Genomic DNA, 19,676 nt, shown 5'->3' with positions numbered 1-19,676 from the left:
AGTCATTGTCAATCATGGGTACGTCTAAATTTGTCTGAGTAAAATTGATACTGAGGGGTCTCATTGATGATGACTGCTTAGTTACGTTAATTATATGAGAAAATTTCTTGAACCACTTAAGTGCCCAATGATATTGGGTTTGGCGCCCCAATGGGGTTGCAGCTCGTTTTCTATTGGAGATCGTGTTCTGCATTCCTGTGGAGCGCTGAAGTAGATCAGGATGGAAGAGGGTTAATAAATCTGGTGCTATGCTTGTACCAGTTTTACAGTCCAGAGACTTTGATACATTGCTCCCTAAATCTCCCGAATGTGTAGTTAATGTCACTGTTATTTAACGTGTCCATTGCCAGGGCTTCCTACACAGTTCCGCATTTAGGCATAAGCTAACTCAGCGTTGCGCAAACTGGGGGTGGGGGCGAGACTGACTGTGGGGGGCGTGGGGTTTACAGAGGCCCGCATGTTTCCCGAAGGTACTTAAATTAAGTGTCGGGGAGCAGCAAAGGCCTCTGTAAACCTCACTTACCTTGGCTCCGGCGGCTTCTTAGACGTATCGCCATGGCAACGCGGTGTCAAATTACACAGCGAGGTCATGTGACGTCACGTCATGACGCGGAGCTGAGGTAAGGGGGCGGGGGCGCAGAGAGAGGGGAACTGCCGGCAGGGAGGCGCAGGGAAAAAAGTTTGCGCTCCACTGAGCTAACTAACCTACATCTTAGGGCCTCACAACATGATGGGCCTCAAAAACAGGTAAAATTCAATGCATTTCAAATTTGAAAATCGGATGATAAATAAAAGAAGATATGGGAACAATAACATTCTCTATAAATATAAACATTTTCGTTCAAATATGACCCTAACCATCATGTGCATCAAAAGTGACAAACATCGTAGCTTATCATTTGAAGACAATGACTTTGCTCCCTCAAAATCCAGAAAGAAAATGTTTTAATATTAAAATGAATGTGATGTGGAAACACTGTTCATTTTAGCTTTACACTGTCATCTTTGTATATAACAATGCTAGTATAAGGCTTTCATTCATTTCAGTTTCATGTTTCTATTTTCAATGCTCCCTTCAGTCAGAATAATAAGTATATTTTACATTTTTGGGGCCTCTGAAGCTATTGACATAGCTTAGGGCCTCCGAAGGTCAAAGTCCGGCAATGGTAATACACCACGCTACATGCCCCTCAGACAGTGAAGTAGTTAACCCTATTACTGTAAGAGATCAAGTGATCTATTTGAAATGAATGGTTCACTCTCTTGGATGTTGTTTTAGGTTACTTGGTGCCTTGAAGTATTCGTGAGATATTAATACCCGAAAAGCAGTGACGAAGGAATGAGATTGCCATAGAAACCACAACTCTGTCATTTTGTAAAGGCTGCATATAAATGTGAAATTAGCTGTATGCACATTTCTGATGGGATCGTGCTTGGTGTTCAACTATTTGTGTGCAAAGCTAGAAGGGGGCAAAGTTATACAGTGTTGACAGTGACTGTGTTACTAAAGAACTGGCAGTATAGGATTGCAAAAAAATATTGATATTCTCTTCTCCCTCAACTTCCCCTTGTACCCACCACCACTGGTTCTACTACAGGACTATAAAAAGAACACTCAAAAATAGTCTGTAACGTAATACAAGAACCAGACCTCGGAACTGTGCCACGGTCATGTGGGGCCACTGTGGGAGCCTTGTCTCCCTGTGACTGAAGTAACTGCCGAGTCAGTAAGAGGCAGAATTCTCAGCGCTAGTCTGTACCAGTGTGAAACACAAGCTATATATGAGGAGATCCAGTAAATATACTATGAATGTGAGGCATTTTATCAACGTTTTCCTCTTTGGTTCCTTCAATGTTAAAATGACTTAAATTTTTACAATTTTTGTTGTTATTTCCTTTAAAAACAAATGGATCAACGTAAATAAGGGGGCTCAGTCCAGTCATGAAGGGGTTAAGATAGGGAAAATTATTTGCAATAACTTACATAATGGTGACTGTTACATTTACCAAACAGCAAAATGTACACTGGTTTTTTTTTCTTCTGTTGCTGTATGTGTATATGAATTCATTTTGTATAATTTAATGTTTGGTAAAACAGTTAGGAATTGCCATATTGCCATATTGGTGTACAGGCATACCCCGGTTTAAGGACACTCACTTTAAGTACACTCGCGAGTAAGGACATATCGCCCAAAAAGCCAACAGCAGCTCGCGCATGCGCCTGTCAGCACGTCCTGAACAGCAATACCGGCTCCCTACCTGCACCGAAGCTGTGCGCAAGCGGGGAGACTATAGAGCCTGTTACACATGCGTTATTTACATCAGTTATGCACGTATATGACGATTGCAGTACAGTACATGCATCGATAAGTGGGGAAAAAGGTCGTGCTTCACTTTAAGTACATTTTCACTTTACATACATGCTCCGGTCCCATTGTGTACGTTAATGCGGGGTATGCCTGTAATAAATCTTATCACAGCAGTGCCCTATTTCATCTGGATGGGCGATAAGGTGCTGTAAGGCTTTCCATTGCTTCGTACATATGTATATATATGATTATTTTTATATAGCACCACCAATGTAGGCAGCGCTTTACTGCATACTCAAGACTGTACAGGGAGATAACATACAGTTTCACAGGAAGTTAAACAATAGGAATTGCCGAGTTGCTGCCCTCCAGACTGTACAATCCAAATAAGTAGTATAGAACATATTTGATGGGGCAAGTAAAAGCATCAGTATTGGAAGGAGTAGCTACCGGCATAAACTAAGCAAATGCTTCACTGAGGAGGGGTGAGGGGATGGGGGCTGGGGGTGGGGGTGGAGGGTGGGGCAGTTGATTGGCGATTTGGGAGTTTTACAAGTAGGGAGGCAGAAGATAGAGAGGCTTCAAACATGAGACTTCTGTAGAGATAAATGGAGCAGAGAGGATACAGCCTTCAGCAGAGAAGGGTTATAGCAGGAGATTAGAACCGAGAGGTAAGGGAAGAGTGGCTCAGTGCCGCTGTAAACAATGACATGGAGTTTGGTTCAATTCCCGGTGTTGGCTGCTTGTGACCTTGGACAAATCACTTTATCTCCCTGTGCCTCAGGCACTGAAAACATTGATTGTAATCCATGTGGGCAGGGACTGTGTCTGTAAAATGCCTCTGTGCTGCATACCACGCACTGCAATTGTGAAGCGGTTTGAGTCCCAGTGGGAGAAAAGCGCTATGTGAAATAAAGTTATTATTATTATTAATAAGAGGTGGTAGAAGAATGTACAGCCTTGAAGGAGAGCAGTAGCATTTTATCATTAATGCAGAGTTTGATTGGGAGTCATTAAAGGGATTTCAGAGAACAGTGGTGGATACAGAGAGAGTGAGATAACTCTGGAGTTGGGAGACAGAAAGCCCCAAGAGGAGTAGATGGCTCTCCTTCATTTGAATGACCTGTAAAAAGGTACCTTAGGTCTTATGGTTTAGTACATCTTTACCTTAGTTCTCTCCAGTACTCATAACAACTAAACTGTACTAAGTTGATACACTGCTTAAACTATTAAGACTCTTCTTAAGAAGGCTACAATAAGCACACGTTTTTTGGTTTAAGCATCTGTAGACAGGTGTATTTACTGCCCTTTCTAAATATATGCCCGACTGCTCCCACACGGCACACTGAATAATCACTTGTGGATTTTGTGGAATGCAGTTTCCGCTGTTCCTTTCAAATGAATTTGCAGTGTATAAAACGAAATTGGATCACCACAGTGCAGCTCTATTACAGTCCTAAATTCCTTTGGAGTTGACCCCAACATTTGCTACTTTTGAACATTCTTGTCTTCGCTCCCATGCATCTGGCTCTAGTATTTCTGGTGCTGTGCTTAAGACTGCATTGCCACGTATTTGCGTATAAGCAAGTCCTATGAAACATAGGGGCAAAGCATTTGGTACCCCATTTTCTTCAGCTTATTTTTCACTTCTAAATGTAAGGGCATTCACTGAGTACCAATGAGTACTATACCATTAAACTTTGATCACTACTAGTTGTGGGTAATGACACAAGCTGCCTAAGCCTGCAATCAGGGCCGCCAACAGCTTTCACGGAGCTCAGGACTAGAGTTTCCACTCCCCACTCACACTCAATCTCCTCCCACTCAATAACCCCCCTCATACTCAATACATCCCACCTCCCTACACTCAATTCCTCCCTTCCTCATGCTCAATAACACACACACACACTTTACCTTTGGGGGGGGGACACACTCTGGTACCACACCAATCCCACGGGCAGATGCGGAAGTTGGGCCCGACTTTTGCACAGGCCCAACTTCTGGCGACAAGCATTGCATACAGGGGAGGGACTTGGGGTGAAGGCCGGCCCGCAGCTTGGTAGAGCTGGGGCCTGGCAGTCAACGTAGGCCTGGCAGCCGAACGCAGAAATTGGGCATGACCTCAGACCCAGTTTCCAGTGCTGGTCAGCCAACAGAGGCCTCCCGCAGCTGTCTGACCTGGGTCTGGGACAGTTGTCCCAGCTCGACCCCCCACCCCCTGCCTGCAATTAATTACAAACTTGGCTTTTCCTGAAGGCTTCTAAAAGTAGAGGAGTTAATCAAAAGCAGTCTGATCTAGTTCATTCTCGTTCTGAAGCTAAATCTTGGCACCAAGGATAGTTCATTGAACATCCCACTGATTAATAGCTTAGCTGTTCCAAGCCAGAAAATATTAAGCCAGCACTACTCAGCATGGAAGTTACATGGATAAGAATCAGAGGGTTGGGAAGGAAACACAGAGAATGACAACAAATAATCGATAAACTAACCAGCCCGATTTTATATCCTGAACCAAAGAGGTTACACAATATTACCCCTAACCCCCTTGGGTTCTTTTGAGCTCAGTGTGCTCTATGAAATGGTATCAGCATTAAAGCTGCAGTTCAGTTTTTTTTTTTTTTTTTCATTTATTTTTTTACTTCAATAGTTTCATGTGGGCAATCTCTAATTACCTAAAGAACTGCATAGCTGCCGGTCAATTCGTTCTCCGTCTATTGATCGGCAAAGTTTGGCGACATCTTTAAATATGGGAATGTAAATCATTGCTATAGGAACAAGCATGCTTGTTAAAATAGCATACAAGAAAATTGGTCTTTCAAAGTTGTTGTTTTTTTAAAACAGAAAATGCTAAAAGTATTTTTTCTCACAACAGAACTGATTTATTAAAAAAAACACACATGCAGGATATTGACTGAACTGCAGCTTTAAGTAACAAATAAATAATAAAAGCTGCAGGAGTTGGAACTGAAGCTCGAAAAAGCACAGCAGGAATTGAACCCTGAACTCCAAATTTAGAAGCCAAAACAATTAGTGAAGCACTTTGGTTTAATAAGTAATAAGACACATGAAATGACACAGATAGCTGGTTCTCCACTCTGCATTGTGGTCTCACACATTGGGTTCATCTAAGGGCAAGTACCAATAAAGCATATAGGAGTCTATTTCTTAGAAAATCCAGTGAATTAAAATGTAAGAACATCTTTGGAAACCATAAAGTCACACATCTGTTAAAGAGGAAGTTTTACTTGGCAGAGAAAATTTAATTATCCTACTTAAGAGGACTGACTCGCACTTAAAAAAAAAAGTTCTATTTCATTTTGTTTCTCCAATGGGAACACTGCAATTGTGTCTGTATTATGCACCACCTGTTTAAATTACTCTAAACAGTGCCAATAGAGTGTGAGCTTCTCCTTAGGCCCAACATGAGAACTGTAACGAAGGAGTAAAGATGCGCAGATTGCTACAGACAGTCTCTGCATCTTTGGTGACCATTAAAGATGCCCAAGATTAAAAAAACATGGACACCGTGTAGTTCCACAATGCCATTGTGAAACACATTGCGGGAGATGAATCAGCATGGAGAAAGTGCACACAGAAGTTTGCTTTGTCGCATGCCACAAATTTCTGCTTGTATTTGAGTAAAATGTAAGAAAGTATTTCTTATATCTGTCGCAAATTGTTGGGCAAAAAACATTTCGCCACCTCAGACCTGGGGAATTTGATGATGCAAATACAAGATTAAAAAAAAAGTCATGTCCAGAAATGCAGAGTTTGATACATTTCATAATCTGAGGATCATATAACCCCTCCCTAACTCATCCTTTTGACACTACACAAATCGCGAGCTAAAGCTCAAGGCACAAAACTTGCAGGAAAGAGTTTGATAGATTCACACAAAGAGACGTCAGATGAAAATGACACAATCTGCACGCATTTTGCTCCAAATTAGCCGTGATCAGCGCCGCCGACAGGGGGGGACAGAAGGGACATGTTTCCCGGGCCCGGTGACTGCGTGGGGCCTGGTGGCCGGTCCTGCAAATTGGCCTGGATTTCTGGCCAGGCCCGGCTGCCAGTCGCGGCCAAGCCCCGGCTCTCCATCAGAGTGCCCCGGAAGTAAGCTGGGCCTCCGCTTCCGCTGCGAGCTGACTTTGGAAGCTTGGAGTGAGGAGGCCTGCAGCTGATGGAGAGCCGGGGTCCTACCACGACCGGCAGTCAGGCCTGGCCAGAGGTTGGCCCCAACTTGCAGCGCCGGCAGCCACGGGCCCGACCTGACCATCTCCAAGGTAACTCTACTTTATGTATTGGGGGTTGGGGGCCTTTTTATTTGTATTGGGGGGGAGTGGGGGTCTTTTTCTATGTATTGGGGATGGGGTTTTTTTTAAACGTATTTGGGGTCTTTTTATATGTATTGGGGGATCTTATATATGTATTGGGGAGAGGGGTATTTTATATGTATTGGGGTGTTGGGGGTCTTTTTATATGTATTGGGGATGTATTTTATATGTGTAGGGATGTGTTAATTACCTCAGGTGGTTGCAGTGAGGGCTCGGAGAGAGTGGTGCAGGTTCCGCGGCAGCCCGACAGTATAGGGCGCCGCCATGTTATTGCGCAACCTTTCAGAGGGCACTGACAGAGCGGAGAGGTCGCGCATGCGCGGTGTAAGTGCGCGAACGACGGAACAATAGGGAAAAGGCTCCGTTAGCAAACTACAACTCCCATGAGCTCTGGGACAGTCAGCTGATGTCAGGAGCCAATCAGAAGGCTGGGATTACGGGAGGAGGAAAGGGAAGCGTTGGGGAGAGACCACGCTAGGCAGAGGGGATCCGGAAGGTAACGGAGGAGGGTGTGTGCGTGCAGGGGGTCCGTGACCCTCCTGCATAGGACAGCTTTACCCCACAGGCCCTTAGGAGAATCCCTGAGTCACAGTAGGCTGCTGTGCTGCAGGGACGCCCATAGTGGTAGCGATCATGCCCATTACTGTGTAGACAGTTAGGGACAAGTGTGCGGAGCAAGTTTGGGTGGTGAGCTGTTGGGGACCAGACAGCTGCACAGCGGACATCAAAGACAAGCAGAGGATTCGTCTGATCCTTTTCGAAGTGTTACCGGTCACCGCCGTGACCGGAAGGTATTTACAACAAGTGCACCAACACCGGTCAACAGGCGCTGATCCCGCCTTAGGCGTAACTCTTTGGGGACACTAGTGAGTGGCCAAAGGCCTAAATACACAGAGCAATCTTTCTATCAGTACAAGGACATGGTGTGTGGGGCACGCGGTGACGGGACAGAGACATACTCATTAAGTGCGTGGCTGAGCCACTACTGTACAGGACAATACTCATTAAGAGCGTGGCTGAGCCACTCACGTTATAAGGACATTACCAGTTAGCTGAGTTAATGATAAGTGATAAGTGTATAGTATAAGGTATACAGTATGTTATGTGTTGATGCCATATAGAATGCTAAGGTTATTATTGCGTTACAGTAAAATCAGTTACAAGCATATGTGTGTGTATATGTTTCTTGCCCAGGGGAATCTCACATCACGGGGATCCTGGGTAAGTGGAGGCGCTGCGCTAATAAGTGTTACCCCAGGCTCCCAGCTAGCGGAGGCTCAGATCTCCTGGAGCCACAGGTGTGTGCAGTTACCCGTAGTCTCTTTAGAGTGTCAGAAAAAGGGCTACATATGTATTGGGGGGGTCTTTTTAATATGGAATGGGGGCGGAGTGGGGGTCCTTTTTATGTGGAATGTGGGGGGTTGGTATGTATTTTGTGATGGGGGATTGAGTGAGAGTGGGGTAATTGACGGAAGGTTGCTCGTCAGGTGTGAAATGGGGGGGCTCGCACTACCACTGGCACAGGGGTTGGGGGGCCGGACGTAACTCTAGTCCTGGCCCCCAGGAAATCTGTCAGCGGACCTGAAGTGAAACATCACCCTCATTGTCTGGACTCAACCTGCTCCTGACTTACAGTGCAGCCATTCCAGATATACTCCACAAACCACATTTAAGTTTTCGTTTCAAAAGGTGTGTACCAGGGACTCGGGATAGTCTGCTTTATTGATGTGTTGATTTTTTATCTTAATTTTTATGTTGTATTATTCCAGAGATATATCTGAAAATTCCTAGGTTTTTGGGCATTTTGGGGGGGGGCTGTATCATCACAAACAATATTGCAAGTTAAATATTAAGCATGTCAGATTTCTGTGGGGTATTTTCCGCCACAATATTTTTTTTTGACTAGTCCAGGGATGGCCAACTCCAGTCTTCAAGAACCACCACCAGGTCAGGTTTTAAAGTTATCCCTGCTTCAGCAAAGGTGGTCCAGTCGAACACTGAGCCACTGATTGAGCCGCCTGTGCTGAAACAGGGATATCCTTATAACCTGCTCTGTTGGTGGCCCTTGAGGACTGGAGTTGGCCACCTCAGTACTCGAACATTAAAATGTGGCCAATAATGAAGCAGCAACCTTCAACCTCCTCATTCCCTTAACTCAGTCATGATAATCATCTTCACTGAACACTGCAACACAACAAGATGCTCTCCAGACAACATGGCTGAAAAACACACATCCTATAACCCTGCAAGCACTAAACGCAGGGGTGAGCAAACTTTTATGCCGAGCCCCCCATTTTCATCCATGAAATTTCTCGGGCCCCTCTGCCTGATGTAATCAATCACATGAAAAAAAAACCTTTATTAAACGGTATACAATGTAAATACAAATACAGCTCAGCCCCATTATAGTGCGGTCCTCGGGGGCCACCCGATGCGACCGCGCTATAACCGGGGTGGTGCTAATTTTTTTTTTTAAATGGCCGCCACGCGCCCAATTGGGAGGAGGGGGGAAGAGGAGGTGGAGTGAGGCGCTGGCAGCCACCGTACTTCCCCCAGCAGCCTCACTTCTACCAGCACCAATTTCCCCCCCACCCCCGAACCCCAGTGCGGCACTGATCTCCACCCCCCCTTCCTGCCAGCAGCCCCGCATCCCAGCCCGGCACCAATCCCCCCCGCCAGCAGCCCCGCACCGATCCCCCCAGCCAGCAGCTTCGCACCAATCACCCCCCCCCCCCAGGCAGCCCCACGATGCCCCAGCAGCTGACACCGGAGGTAGGGGGTTAAGGGGCTGCGAGTGTGCAATGAGTGTTTGCAGTGTGCAGTGGGTGTGTGCAGTGAGTGTGAGTATGTGCAGTGTGCAGTGAGTGTGTGCAGTGTGCGCAAAAAAACACATACACTCAATCACAACACACACTCACAACCAACACAGGCACAACACACAAACACACACATACAAAATAATAAGTCACAGATTTCACCTGTAAGCCTGCTCCTCCTGTTCCCCATGCTGCTGAAAACTGGGACGGGTAACACAGGAGGAGGGGATGTCTGTGTGCAGGGAAGGAAAGCCCTGTCCCCTCTGCAAGACACAGCAGAGAAGCAGGCAGCAGGGAGCTTCTGCCCGCCCGTGCACAGCTCTACCCTCCCCCAGGTTTCTCCGCACGCAGCCCACATCCCCCCTAAATTATCTTGTGCCCCCCCCAAGGGAGCGCGCCCCCCAGTTTGCGCAACACTGCACTAAAGTACAAACCAGCGGCAACATTACAGTATGATTATATTAAAAACGATAAAGGTTCTACAAAGAATATACTTTCATAACACTTCAACATAAGAGGATATTTTATCAATGCTTGATCGGTTTAACAGTTTAAAAAAGTCTTCATTGTCTTGTTATTTATTTCCATCTGTTTACTGAAATAATAACATCAAGTTGCACATACAGTAATTAGGATGTTAAGAAATCTGTTCAGAAGTCCTACCTGCAGCGTTCACAATCCTTTTAGCATGGATTGTTCCATGAGAGGTCTCCACATCCCACGTGCCGTCAGATCTAGGCGTAAGATTAGTCACCTGTGCAGGGAAATATAACTGAGCACCATATTTCCTGGCTCCTGCTGCAAGGGCCATCGTCAGGGAATAGGGATCAATATGACCATCTCCAGGATTATAGAGGCCAGCTAGAACCTAAATAAAGCACAAACCAAAACATGCACAATCAACTAAATAGATATAACAAAGTATAGTAAAAAAAAGTACACAATATATATATTTATACCTTATTTATATAAATTAATAAACTAACTGAATAAGTATTAAAATATCTTTTTTTATTTGGACACGCTATATATTTTAAAGATGGGCTATCAAGAAATATACAATTTTCCTTAGGTCTGGAAGTATATATCAGCAAATTAGTGCTTGAGACATTGTTCAGCATGAGGAGGGTTGTTGAGACCGTGTTGGAGGGGGAGGGAGGAATTATCTGTTGAGCTTGGTGGGCCCAGCAGAGAAAGGGGCCTGGCCGCTGTAGGAAGTTGCACCCAACTACTGGTTTGAGTTAACTTTCGGGCCTCTCTTCGCCCCCGGGCCCAGGACAGTTGGCCTGACACTCCCCCACTGATGGCGGCCCTGCTACTTAACAGCTACACACTAAAATAACGCATTAACAAGTGCTAATGGCTAACATTGCTCAGTGAGCGACACCCTTAGAATGAGTGGAATTGAAGATGGAATCGTAGAGGTGACATTAATGCAGCAAATAAAACATCAGTATCCATGCAAATAATAACTGTATTTCATATAGTGCTTTCCTCCCAATTGGGACTCAAAGTGCTCCATAATTACGCTATTGCATGCGGTGCGTACTGCTGTACAAAGATTACCAGGCACTTATATTAAGGACGAATACAGTAAATAATCCAATTTAACAGAGCAGGGAAAACTGCGATACAAAAAAAAGCCCAGACCCTCGGCTTTGACCAGCCTAGATAAAATATGCTTCTACACTGATACAACTAGGGTGGCCAGGTGTCCAGTATAGAACCGGACTGTCCTGTATATGGAAACTCAGTCAAGTAAAATATTAGAGGTAATACTGGACATGTATGTGTCCGATATCACCTCTCTGGACATCGTGACCTGCCCGGCTTGGGGCCGCGGGATTTCCCTGAGCAGGGAGAGAGCAGGGCTGTTGGTAAGAGGCTGGCCAGCTTTTTCCATCATGATTGGCTGCATTAACTAGCAATAGCCAATCAAGAGGAGGTGTCAGGAGCCTGGGAGTGGGGCCAAGGAGAGGAGGAAAGAGCAGAGAAGTGTATGTGTGTGTGTGTTTCACCATTGTGTCCAGTATTTTTGGAGAAGCCACCAGGCAACCCTAGATACAACACTATGGAACAAATGGAAGTTGTACAAGAAGTGAATTCTCGAAGTAATGAATATGATCTACCACTCATCTTAAAGTTCGTAGATTGTAAAAATAAAAAAAAAGCATTTTATCCTCAGCGGTTTTATATGCATTAAGAAGACAAAGTGTTGAAGAAGAGAACACTGATATTATAAGAAGCAAGAACAAGAATGCTACATCACCCATTACATTGTGTGAAGACACAAGCAAGATAAAGATCAGCATGGGTGTTTGCCGGAGACACAAAAACGGTAAAATCCTTCATTAGCATGGCTCTAAAACATGGAGAACATGCTAATGAAAAGAGTACAGATGTCACACGCATTTAACGAATTAGCCAGGGTCACCATGCACATGTACTATGAACGTTTGTCAACTACTGACCTAAGCAAATGTCAAGTGTGATAATGACAAGCACCATAATTGGTAAGCCAGGTAGTGACGATGATGATTGTGTTACCTTGTCAATGTTCAGCAAAGGAAATAACTCTTTCACTTTTTCAGGTCCAACCAGATACTGTGGGTTTGGATGCCAGCGGCCGCGTGTCACCTGGTATCTTAACTCATCCACTCTTGTTGGCGTTGTAGCAACTCTGATACTACCAGGTTGGTGAAACCCAACAGCCTACAAAGGAGGGCAGCAAAAACATTGCTAAATAGCCAACATACAATGATAAAACAACATCATTTTTATTAGATTAACTGTTTATTATATGTCCATGTGTATTATATATTATTTATAATTGTTATTAAATGTTTTAAATTACATATTTCACCTATTAATTTCTCAGCTGTTGTATGTATTGTTAAGTGTTGTGTGTATATAGTTACAGTATTACGCTATGTGTTGTGCTTTCTCTTTTCTTTAAGCACAACGTGAGGAGTTACGTCCATCAGCCAACAGGCTTGGTTTTCATATATCCTTTAAGTGTATTATATATAGGCGCCATTGGATACTTTCCCTTCCCAACATACAATGATGTTATCCAAGCACGACATTAATATCTTCTAGAGATGAAGGGACAATGGGTATAGTCGCATTTATTATATGCCAACGATATAGTTTTCTTTACCATTTTATGCTTACTTCTACTTTGTTATCCTGATGATGAGAAATGAGAAATGCCCGCCGTTGAGAATCTCCCCCATTTAGATGTGAGGTCTACCTAGTAGTGCATACATAAATGATTATATTGTGCATTTATTAGTCGTGTTCATGGTTGGAAAGCTATTCCACATATATTAAATGATTAACACATTCAGTGCTGAAATGGCAAGCAACGCACTGCAGAAGCTATTCCACGTATGTTAAATGAATAACCCTTTCAGTGCTGACGGGCAAGCCACGCATTGCGCTGCTATGTGTTTGATGCCCTCTCAGCACTACAGGTGTTAAACAAATGTTGAAAAGACAGGCTGTGCAATACAGGACTGAGTTTGTTTACATTAGTGAAACTCGCCTACAACAAGTCAGAAACCCAGAGTGCACATTTCATAACTTAACATTGCAGCTGCAAGAACTCCATTTGCTTAATGTTTGCTTCACGCCATTATATCCAGCAAGTTAAATGATACGTCCTACTGATTGTGTCCTTTTAGATCAGAGTCCAGGGCCACTGACTATAATAGGGTTACCTGGCATCAAGTATTGAACCGGACTTTCCTGTATTTGGACACTCTGTCCAATCAAAAATGAGAGGTAGTACCAGACAATGTCCAGTATTACCTCTCTGGACACAGTGACCTGACCGGCTTGGGGCCATGGGATCTCCCAGATCAGGGAGAGAGCAGAGCTGTTGCTAGGCAGGGGTGGTGGATGAGACTGACAGGGAGGATGGAGTGAGAATGACAAGGCGAGGTGGTGGGTGACAATGACAGGGAGAGGGGGTGGATGACAATGACAGGGAGAGGGGGTGGGTGAAAATGACAGGGAGAGGGGGTGGGTGAAAATGACAGGCAGGGGGTGAGAGAGGATGAGGGGAGGGTAGGGTGAAAGGATGAGTGGAGGGTGAGAAGGTGAAGGGGTGAGAGGATGAGGGGGGTTGCAACAATCTTGGAATTTGTGGGAGAGGAGCATTAAGATCAGTATTGCTCGCCATGGGCCTGTATGACTGTAGGTATGTTGTTATTTATAAATGATCTGACTATTAACATAATATTTTCAAAATTTCACTTCAAGTGTGCACCAATTTGGAACATTTCATATTCCATTTCGTAAAAAAAATTCTAGGGAGAGCGCTTTGTCCCCAGACCCATTCCCATGTGTTTTTATGAAATAGAATATATAATGGTGCAAATTGGGGCATACATGGAGTGAAATGTTGAAACAATTACGCAACGGTTAGATCTTTTATAAATAACACACCTCCCCACCTCCTTTTCTCAAGGGCGTCAGACCTTTCACCATCGTGTCCAGTATTTTTGAAGAAGCCTCCTGGCAACCCTAGCTGACAGAGGGGGGAGAGCCAGGACAACTGTCCCGGGCCCTGTGGCTGCAGGGGGCCTGGCCGGCACCAGAAGCTGATCCCACCCAGATGTCGGGCCCAGCTTCCGCATCCACACACGGATAGGAGTGGCACCTGAGGCCTGAGACCACCCCCAAGGTGTGTGTCTGTGTTGTGTGTGTGTGTGTGTGTGTGTGTGTGTGTGTGTGTGTGTGTGTGTGTGTGTGTGTGTGTGTGTGTGTGTGTGTGTGTGTGTGTGTGTGTGTGTGTGTGGAGGATGGGGTATTACAGAGAGTGTTTTGTTTTGTGGGGGGGGGAATTATTGTGTGTATTGTAGGGGGCTATTATTGTGTGTATTGTGAGTGGTATTGTGTGTTCTGTGGGGGTGTAATTATTGAATGTGTATTGTGGGGGGGGGTTTACTTATTGTGTATGTATTCTGTATGGGCGGGTAATTATTGTGGGGGGGGGGTTGAGTGTGTGTGGCAGGGGGGGAGAAGAGTGTGAGGAGGAGGGATTGAGGGAGTGGTATAGAGTGAGAGGGGGTCATTGAGTAAGAGTGGAGGGGGGGTATGTGTCAGGAGAGAGGGGTTGTAAGAAAGGAGAGAGAGGGGGAAGATGGAAGAGTGAGAGAGGGGGGAGAGAGTGTGGACGAGGGGCGGAAGCCTGAGAGACAGATGGGGGGAGGGGGGAATAGAGGGAGGTGAGAGTCAGGAGGTGTGAAAGAGGGAGGGGTGGAGGGTCACAAGGCCGCCGACAAGGGGCAGTGGAAACTCTAATCCTGGGACCCGGGAAAGCTGTCGGCGGCCTTGTTTGTCACATTATATGAAGAAATAACATTGACTGCACATCTTGTATTTAGCAAAATATTCCCACCAATCATTTAACTGCTTTGTATTGACAACAACAAATGCAACATTTCTAGATTATGGACAAGGTATCTCTGCTATGCTTGACATTAGATATATCAATCCTAAGTACTACTGTATATACTAGGAGTTCCTGATACTTTAAAAACATGACATCTAAATAGATCACTCTTATTATTATTTTTCTGAAATAAGTCATGAATAATCTCTATTACATTGTCTATTTATGTCAAAGATTTTAGCCACATTACACAGATGCTGTGTACAGATACAGTATAGCACACGTGTACAATGAAAAAGTTCTCAGCATTAATACTGTACTCTGTTTGTTTAGGCTCATGCCCCCCCACAAAAAAAGAAACTCACCATGGCAAAACTAACACAGCTTCTCATTTAAAGCAGCAGTCCAGTTTGCACTTCTTTAGTTATAGGATTGAAGCCGGGGTCTCCGAGTCTGAACTACGTTTATTTCGGCTCCAGGAACCCCCTGGTTCCCGAGATACCTCTGTCAGGGAGGCTGACTGTATGTTTAAATGTTCCTCATCACACACGGGCCAATAGGAAAGCCGCAAGGGATGACATCACAGCTTCCTAGTGGCCTGCAAGACACGGGACATTTAAAGCCACCATTATGTTAGCCCCAACAAGCCCAGACAGAGCTGCTGCCTGCAGAGCTACCGGCACCTCCTACGGAAGTAATTATCTCGTGGAGCAGGTGACCCGGAGCTGAAATTAATGTATTTCTGCTCCGGAGACCCCCGTCTTCGATCCCAAAACTAAAAAAAAAAAATGCAACCTGTAGTGCTGGTTTAAATGGTCAAACAAAACCGATTAAAGATATTTTGGCCCCGCCAGAAGCATTAGATGGTGCTAAACCACAAATCACCTTTCCACACATTCATCAGTAAATATGTTTCAGAGTTATTCCTTCGGGACATCTCACATTTATTTTTATCAATCTATGTACCAAGGTAATTTTGGGGCAAAATTGCACGATTTTTGTGTTGCGCCAATTTATCATGCACTTTTCTCCACTCTTTGCACCACGTGCATCAGCTTGTTTCTTGGGTGGGGGGAGGGATGTCAAAAAGGTGGAGTAAGAGAGGAGTTACATGACGCACTGATTATAACGAGATGTATCAAATTGTGCACTATTGTGGGTCACTTTTTCCTCTTTTCAATCTGTTTCAAGAAAAGTCTGTTAGCGCTGAGGTGACGGCGTGACGCTAACTTTCTTGCTGAACAAAAAGTTAACATCAAGTAAATAGTAACGCTGTACTCACTAAGCCAGGGTTGCGCAAGCTGGGGGGGGGGGGGCGCGGCGGTTACAGAAGCCCCGCGCTCTTCCACAAGGCATTTAAATTAAATGCCTGGGGTGTGGGGGGGGGGGGTCGCACAAGGCTTCTGTAACTCATTTACCTTGATTCAGGCGGCTTCGGGTGATGCGTCACTATGGCAACGCGGCGGGGCCTTGTGACGTGACGTCACATGACCCCGCAGTGTCATTTGACGCGGCACAAAGGTATGGGGGGGGAGCACTGGGGGAGAGCAGGCACGGGGCGCAGTACCAAAAGTTTGCGCACCCATGCACTAAACACGGTGATGTTGCGTTAAGCCTATATTTCTTCTGTAAAGCACATTATAATGGATGTCTGGATGAGAGTAACACTAGAGTTAGGTATGATTAAAACAGGGCGTTATACTAGCATTGCAAGGATATCATAACACATGTGGCTATAGAGCCCATTAAAAATGTGTTATGACAAAAAAAATTTTTGCAAAACAAACATGACATACCTGTCCAGTCTCTTCTTCTAAATCTTCATAAAGTTTTATGCTGTAATAATGTATTTTCTTCACATTTATTCCAGGGTGAAAATATGTGGTCAATCCAGCCTTGGAAAAAAATACAAATATATATATATATTTTTTTTATGAATTACAATATGAATCTTTAAAAGATAAATGCAGATTAATATTCCCTCTGGAAAGTACATACAAAAGTGCAGCGCTGATAAGTGTCCTATTTTGAGATTTTATAAGACTATGGGCCATATTTACTAAGCAGTGCTACTCCAAAAGAAACCTGCTATTCAAGTACTCTTATTGTGATTTGTATTGGTTATTAGTTGGCATTGCCCACAGTAGTCTTAAAAAAAAAAGTTGCACTTTTACAGTACTGGGGATAAATCCCTGTTTACTAATGTTGTTAAATTGATGCAAGTGCCACAAGTCAAAATAATGCACTAATGATATCCTGGTCATTTCCCAGATCATATTATGCTACTTAATTATATAAAATAAAATAACCGAGGTTTAAAAAGGGCAGGAAATGGAACAAAATGAGCTGGCTTATTTTCCACGACCACCATTAAACCGCCCCCAACCCCCTCCCCCCCCCCACAATTTATCACAACAATAACAATTTTTTCCTTTCAAAGAGGAGCTGGTCAAAGATTCCCTATCAGACTGTTGCAGAAGCAGTGCAGTAATGGTATTTTTTTGGGGGGCATTTTTTTTGGGGGGGGGGTATTTTTTTTTGGGGGGGGGGGGTATTTTTTTTGGGGGGGGGGGGTATTTTCAAAATCCTTTCCCGCGGTGTTAAACCCATTCACAAATTGCCAAGCTGGAGTCCCCGTGTGGATGAAGCCAAAACTGCTATTGAATCCAATCCGCGGATTCCGCCGTCCGAGGAAGGATTTTTCCAAAACCCACCCACGGATTTTGGAATCTGCGGATTGGATTGTCAGTGATAAAAAAAAAAAAATTCCGGAAAGACCGATTCAAGGAAATCCGTGGACGAATAGTACCGCCGGATCCAAGGCAGATCCAAATCCGCAAACAAAATTCACCCATCTCTAACCATGTCAATGTTTTACCCCCTCCTCAGTGCGTTGTTTGTGTTGCTGGTACAGGAAAGGGAAACGAATACATAGTCATTTTTTTCTTATTAAAAGACTTCATTAATTTTCAAATCATTTGCTTACTGCGTGCCACGTAGACCCAGCTGTGAGTTCAGATTTCTCCAGAAGGACTACATCTTTCATGCCAGCCTTAGCCAGGTGATAGGCCAAGCTTACACCCACGCATCCACCTCCAATAATAACGGTCTCTGCCGTGTCTTTCCATCTCTTTCCCAACAATGAAGACGGCTTTTCTTCACTAGGAAAAATAAATAGCTAAAAAAAAATTATTGTGTGGGGGGAAAATGCACAAATCAGCGTTTGTCAGTGATTACATTACACCGAATAGGAAGCAGGGCATTACGTATTTCTGCAAAAAAAGATGATTTATTCAGCTAATATTTCGATGTTTCGGCAGCTACATCTGCCTTTCAAGTATCCTTGAAAAAGGCAGCTGTATCTGCCGAAGTGTCGGAATATTGGCTGAATATAAATAATCATTTTTTGCAGAAACCCGAAGTGCCCTGCTTCCTATTTGGGTTGCTGTCTGGAGTGTAGACAGAGATTCTCTGAACCAGGAGCACCGGTGACTAGAACATATATTCTTTATGGTGTGCGGAGAGATAACCACTGTATTATAGTTATTACATTACTCCATTTCCATCTCTTTGAGACCACAGACATACCACCCTATTTAAGATTGTGGGTTCTTCAGGACAGGGTCTTTCTGGGCCTGACAAAACCGTGTATGGGACTATAGTTGTATAAATGAAAGACAAAAATTAGGAAACAAATATTATTAACTAGTTAGCTCTACGTGGGTGCCAAAACATATCTTGATAGCTGTTAATCATTTCCTGAAAGGGGCCGGTGTTTTAAGTAGTATGAGGTCAGTAGGAACCTGCAGTTACGGTCAGCATTCAGCACATGGACGGAGCTCTGCTTGGCCTATGTCCTCTTATGCTTCACTGTAATGCCAAAGACTCTGGGAATTATTCTGTTTTAGCCTTAATCTCATGCATGCATACAGGCCACTGGCGGTTTGGTCCCATTGATAACTCCCCCCATTCCATATACATACAAACTACCGTTTTAGTTATCTCTGCTGATAGCCCCTCTCTTTCCTCTTTCCCCCTTTCCATGCATCCATTGGCTGTCAGCAGATCATATAAATAATGTGCCTTGAGTCTCTGAGCCCAATGTATCCAAGAAAACATTCCTGCAACCTCAAATGAACCCTGGGAGAATAACGAATCCTAGTCAAACCAAAAGGGTCAACGTGCTGTCTTCTACTTTCAATGTACATTTTCTGCAATACACAAACGGGTGACTGTTACTTTTAAAGCAAAGAATGAGGGAATTACATGTGTACATGTGGGTGAGTTTTACCCCCTCAAAACTACTGTATACATGCTTAAACTGTACAGTATTTCAATCATTTAAGCTGAAAATTGAGAGCGGTTTAACTTGCTTCAGCAATTTTAGTGTAATGTTCGTGTGAGGTGAACAGATATGGCCTTCTACCTATTCCACAGACAAAGTGCCCCCACCCCCCACCCCCCCCAGTCATATTATACCCGTGTCGGGGCAACAGATGTGTCTAAGAGGGTAGTTTGTAAAGAGAATGAAGGTAATGTCCTAACTAGGTTGATTTAGGTGAAATCTCATTTGCTTGCGACTGCGTTAAATGTAAAACTCGCTGTTTCTCACATTTTCACACATCCTTAGCTGGGAAAGTTTACAATATGTCAGAGCTGCCAGAGTTTTTGGACACTATGAAAAAGGAAAAGTAATGTTGGGTGGAAGACAGAGAACTTATCATATTCATCATGACACTGAACCTCTTACCTCCTCCCCTAATGCATCCTATAAACTCCACCCAAGGTGCCCATAGATACCCATAAATCTAAAGCA

General features: G+C 44.2%; 1 protein-coding gene across 1 annotated transcript in view; it reads right to left on the bottom strand.

Annotated features, from left to right (window-relative positions):
* Positions 1 to 19,676, bottom strand: part of DMGDH (dimethylglycine dehydrogenase) — a 77,043-nt gene that overhangs the window by 56,843 nt on the left and 524 nt on the right. Inside the window, exons 2-5 of the mRNA XM_075590867.1 lie at positions 17,847 to 18,021; positions 16,657 to 16,755; positions 12,007 to 12,171; positions 10,123 to 10,327 (exon numbers count right to left, since the gene is read on the bottom strand). Of these exons, the coding sequence (XP_075446982.1) occupies positions 10,123 to 10,327; positions 12,007 to 12,171; positions 16,657 to 16,755; positions 17,847 to 18,021 (644 nt within the window). The remainder of the gene's footprint in view (positions 1 to 10,122; positions 10,328 to 12,006; positions 12,172 to 16,656; positions 16,756 to 17,846; positions 18,022 to 19,676) is intronic.

Source organism: Ascaphus truei, chromosome 1 (assembly GCF_040206685.1).
Source record: "Ascaphus truei isolate aAscTru1 chromosome 1, aAscTru1.hap1, whole genome shotgun sequence".
Classification (NCBI taxonomy): Eukaryota; Metazoa; Chordata; class Amphibia; order Anura; family Ascaphidae; genus Ascaphus; species Ascaphus truei.
This window is presented reverse-complemented; position numbering and strand designations above follow the sequence as displayed.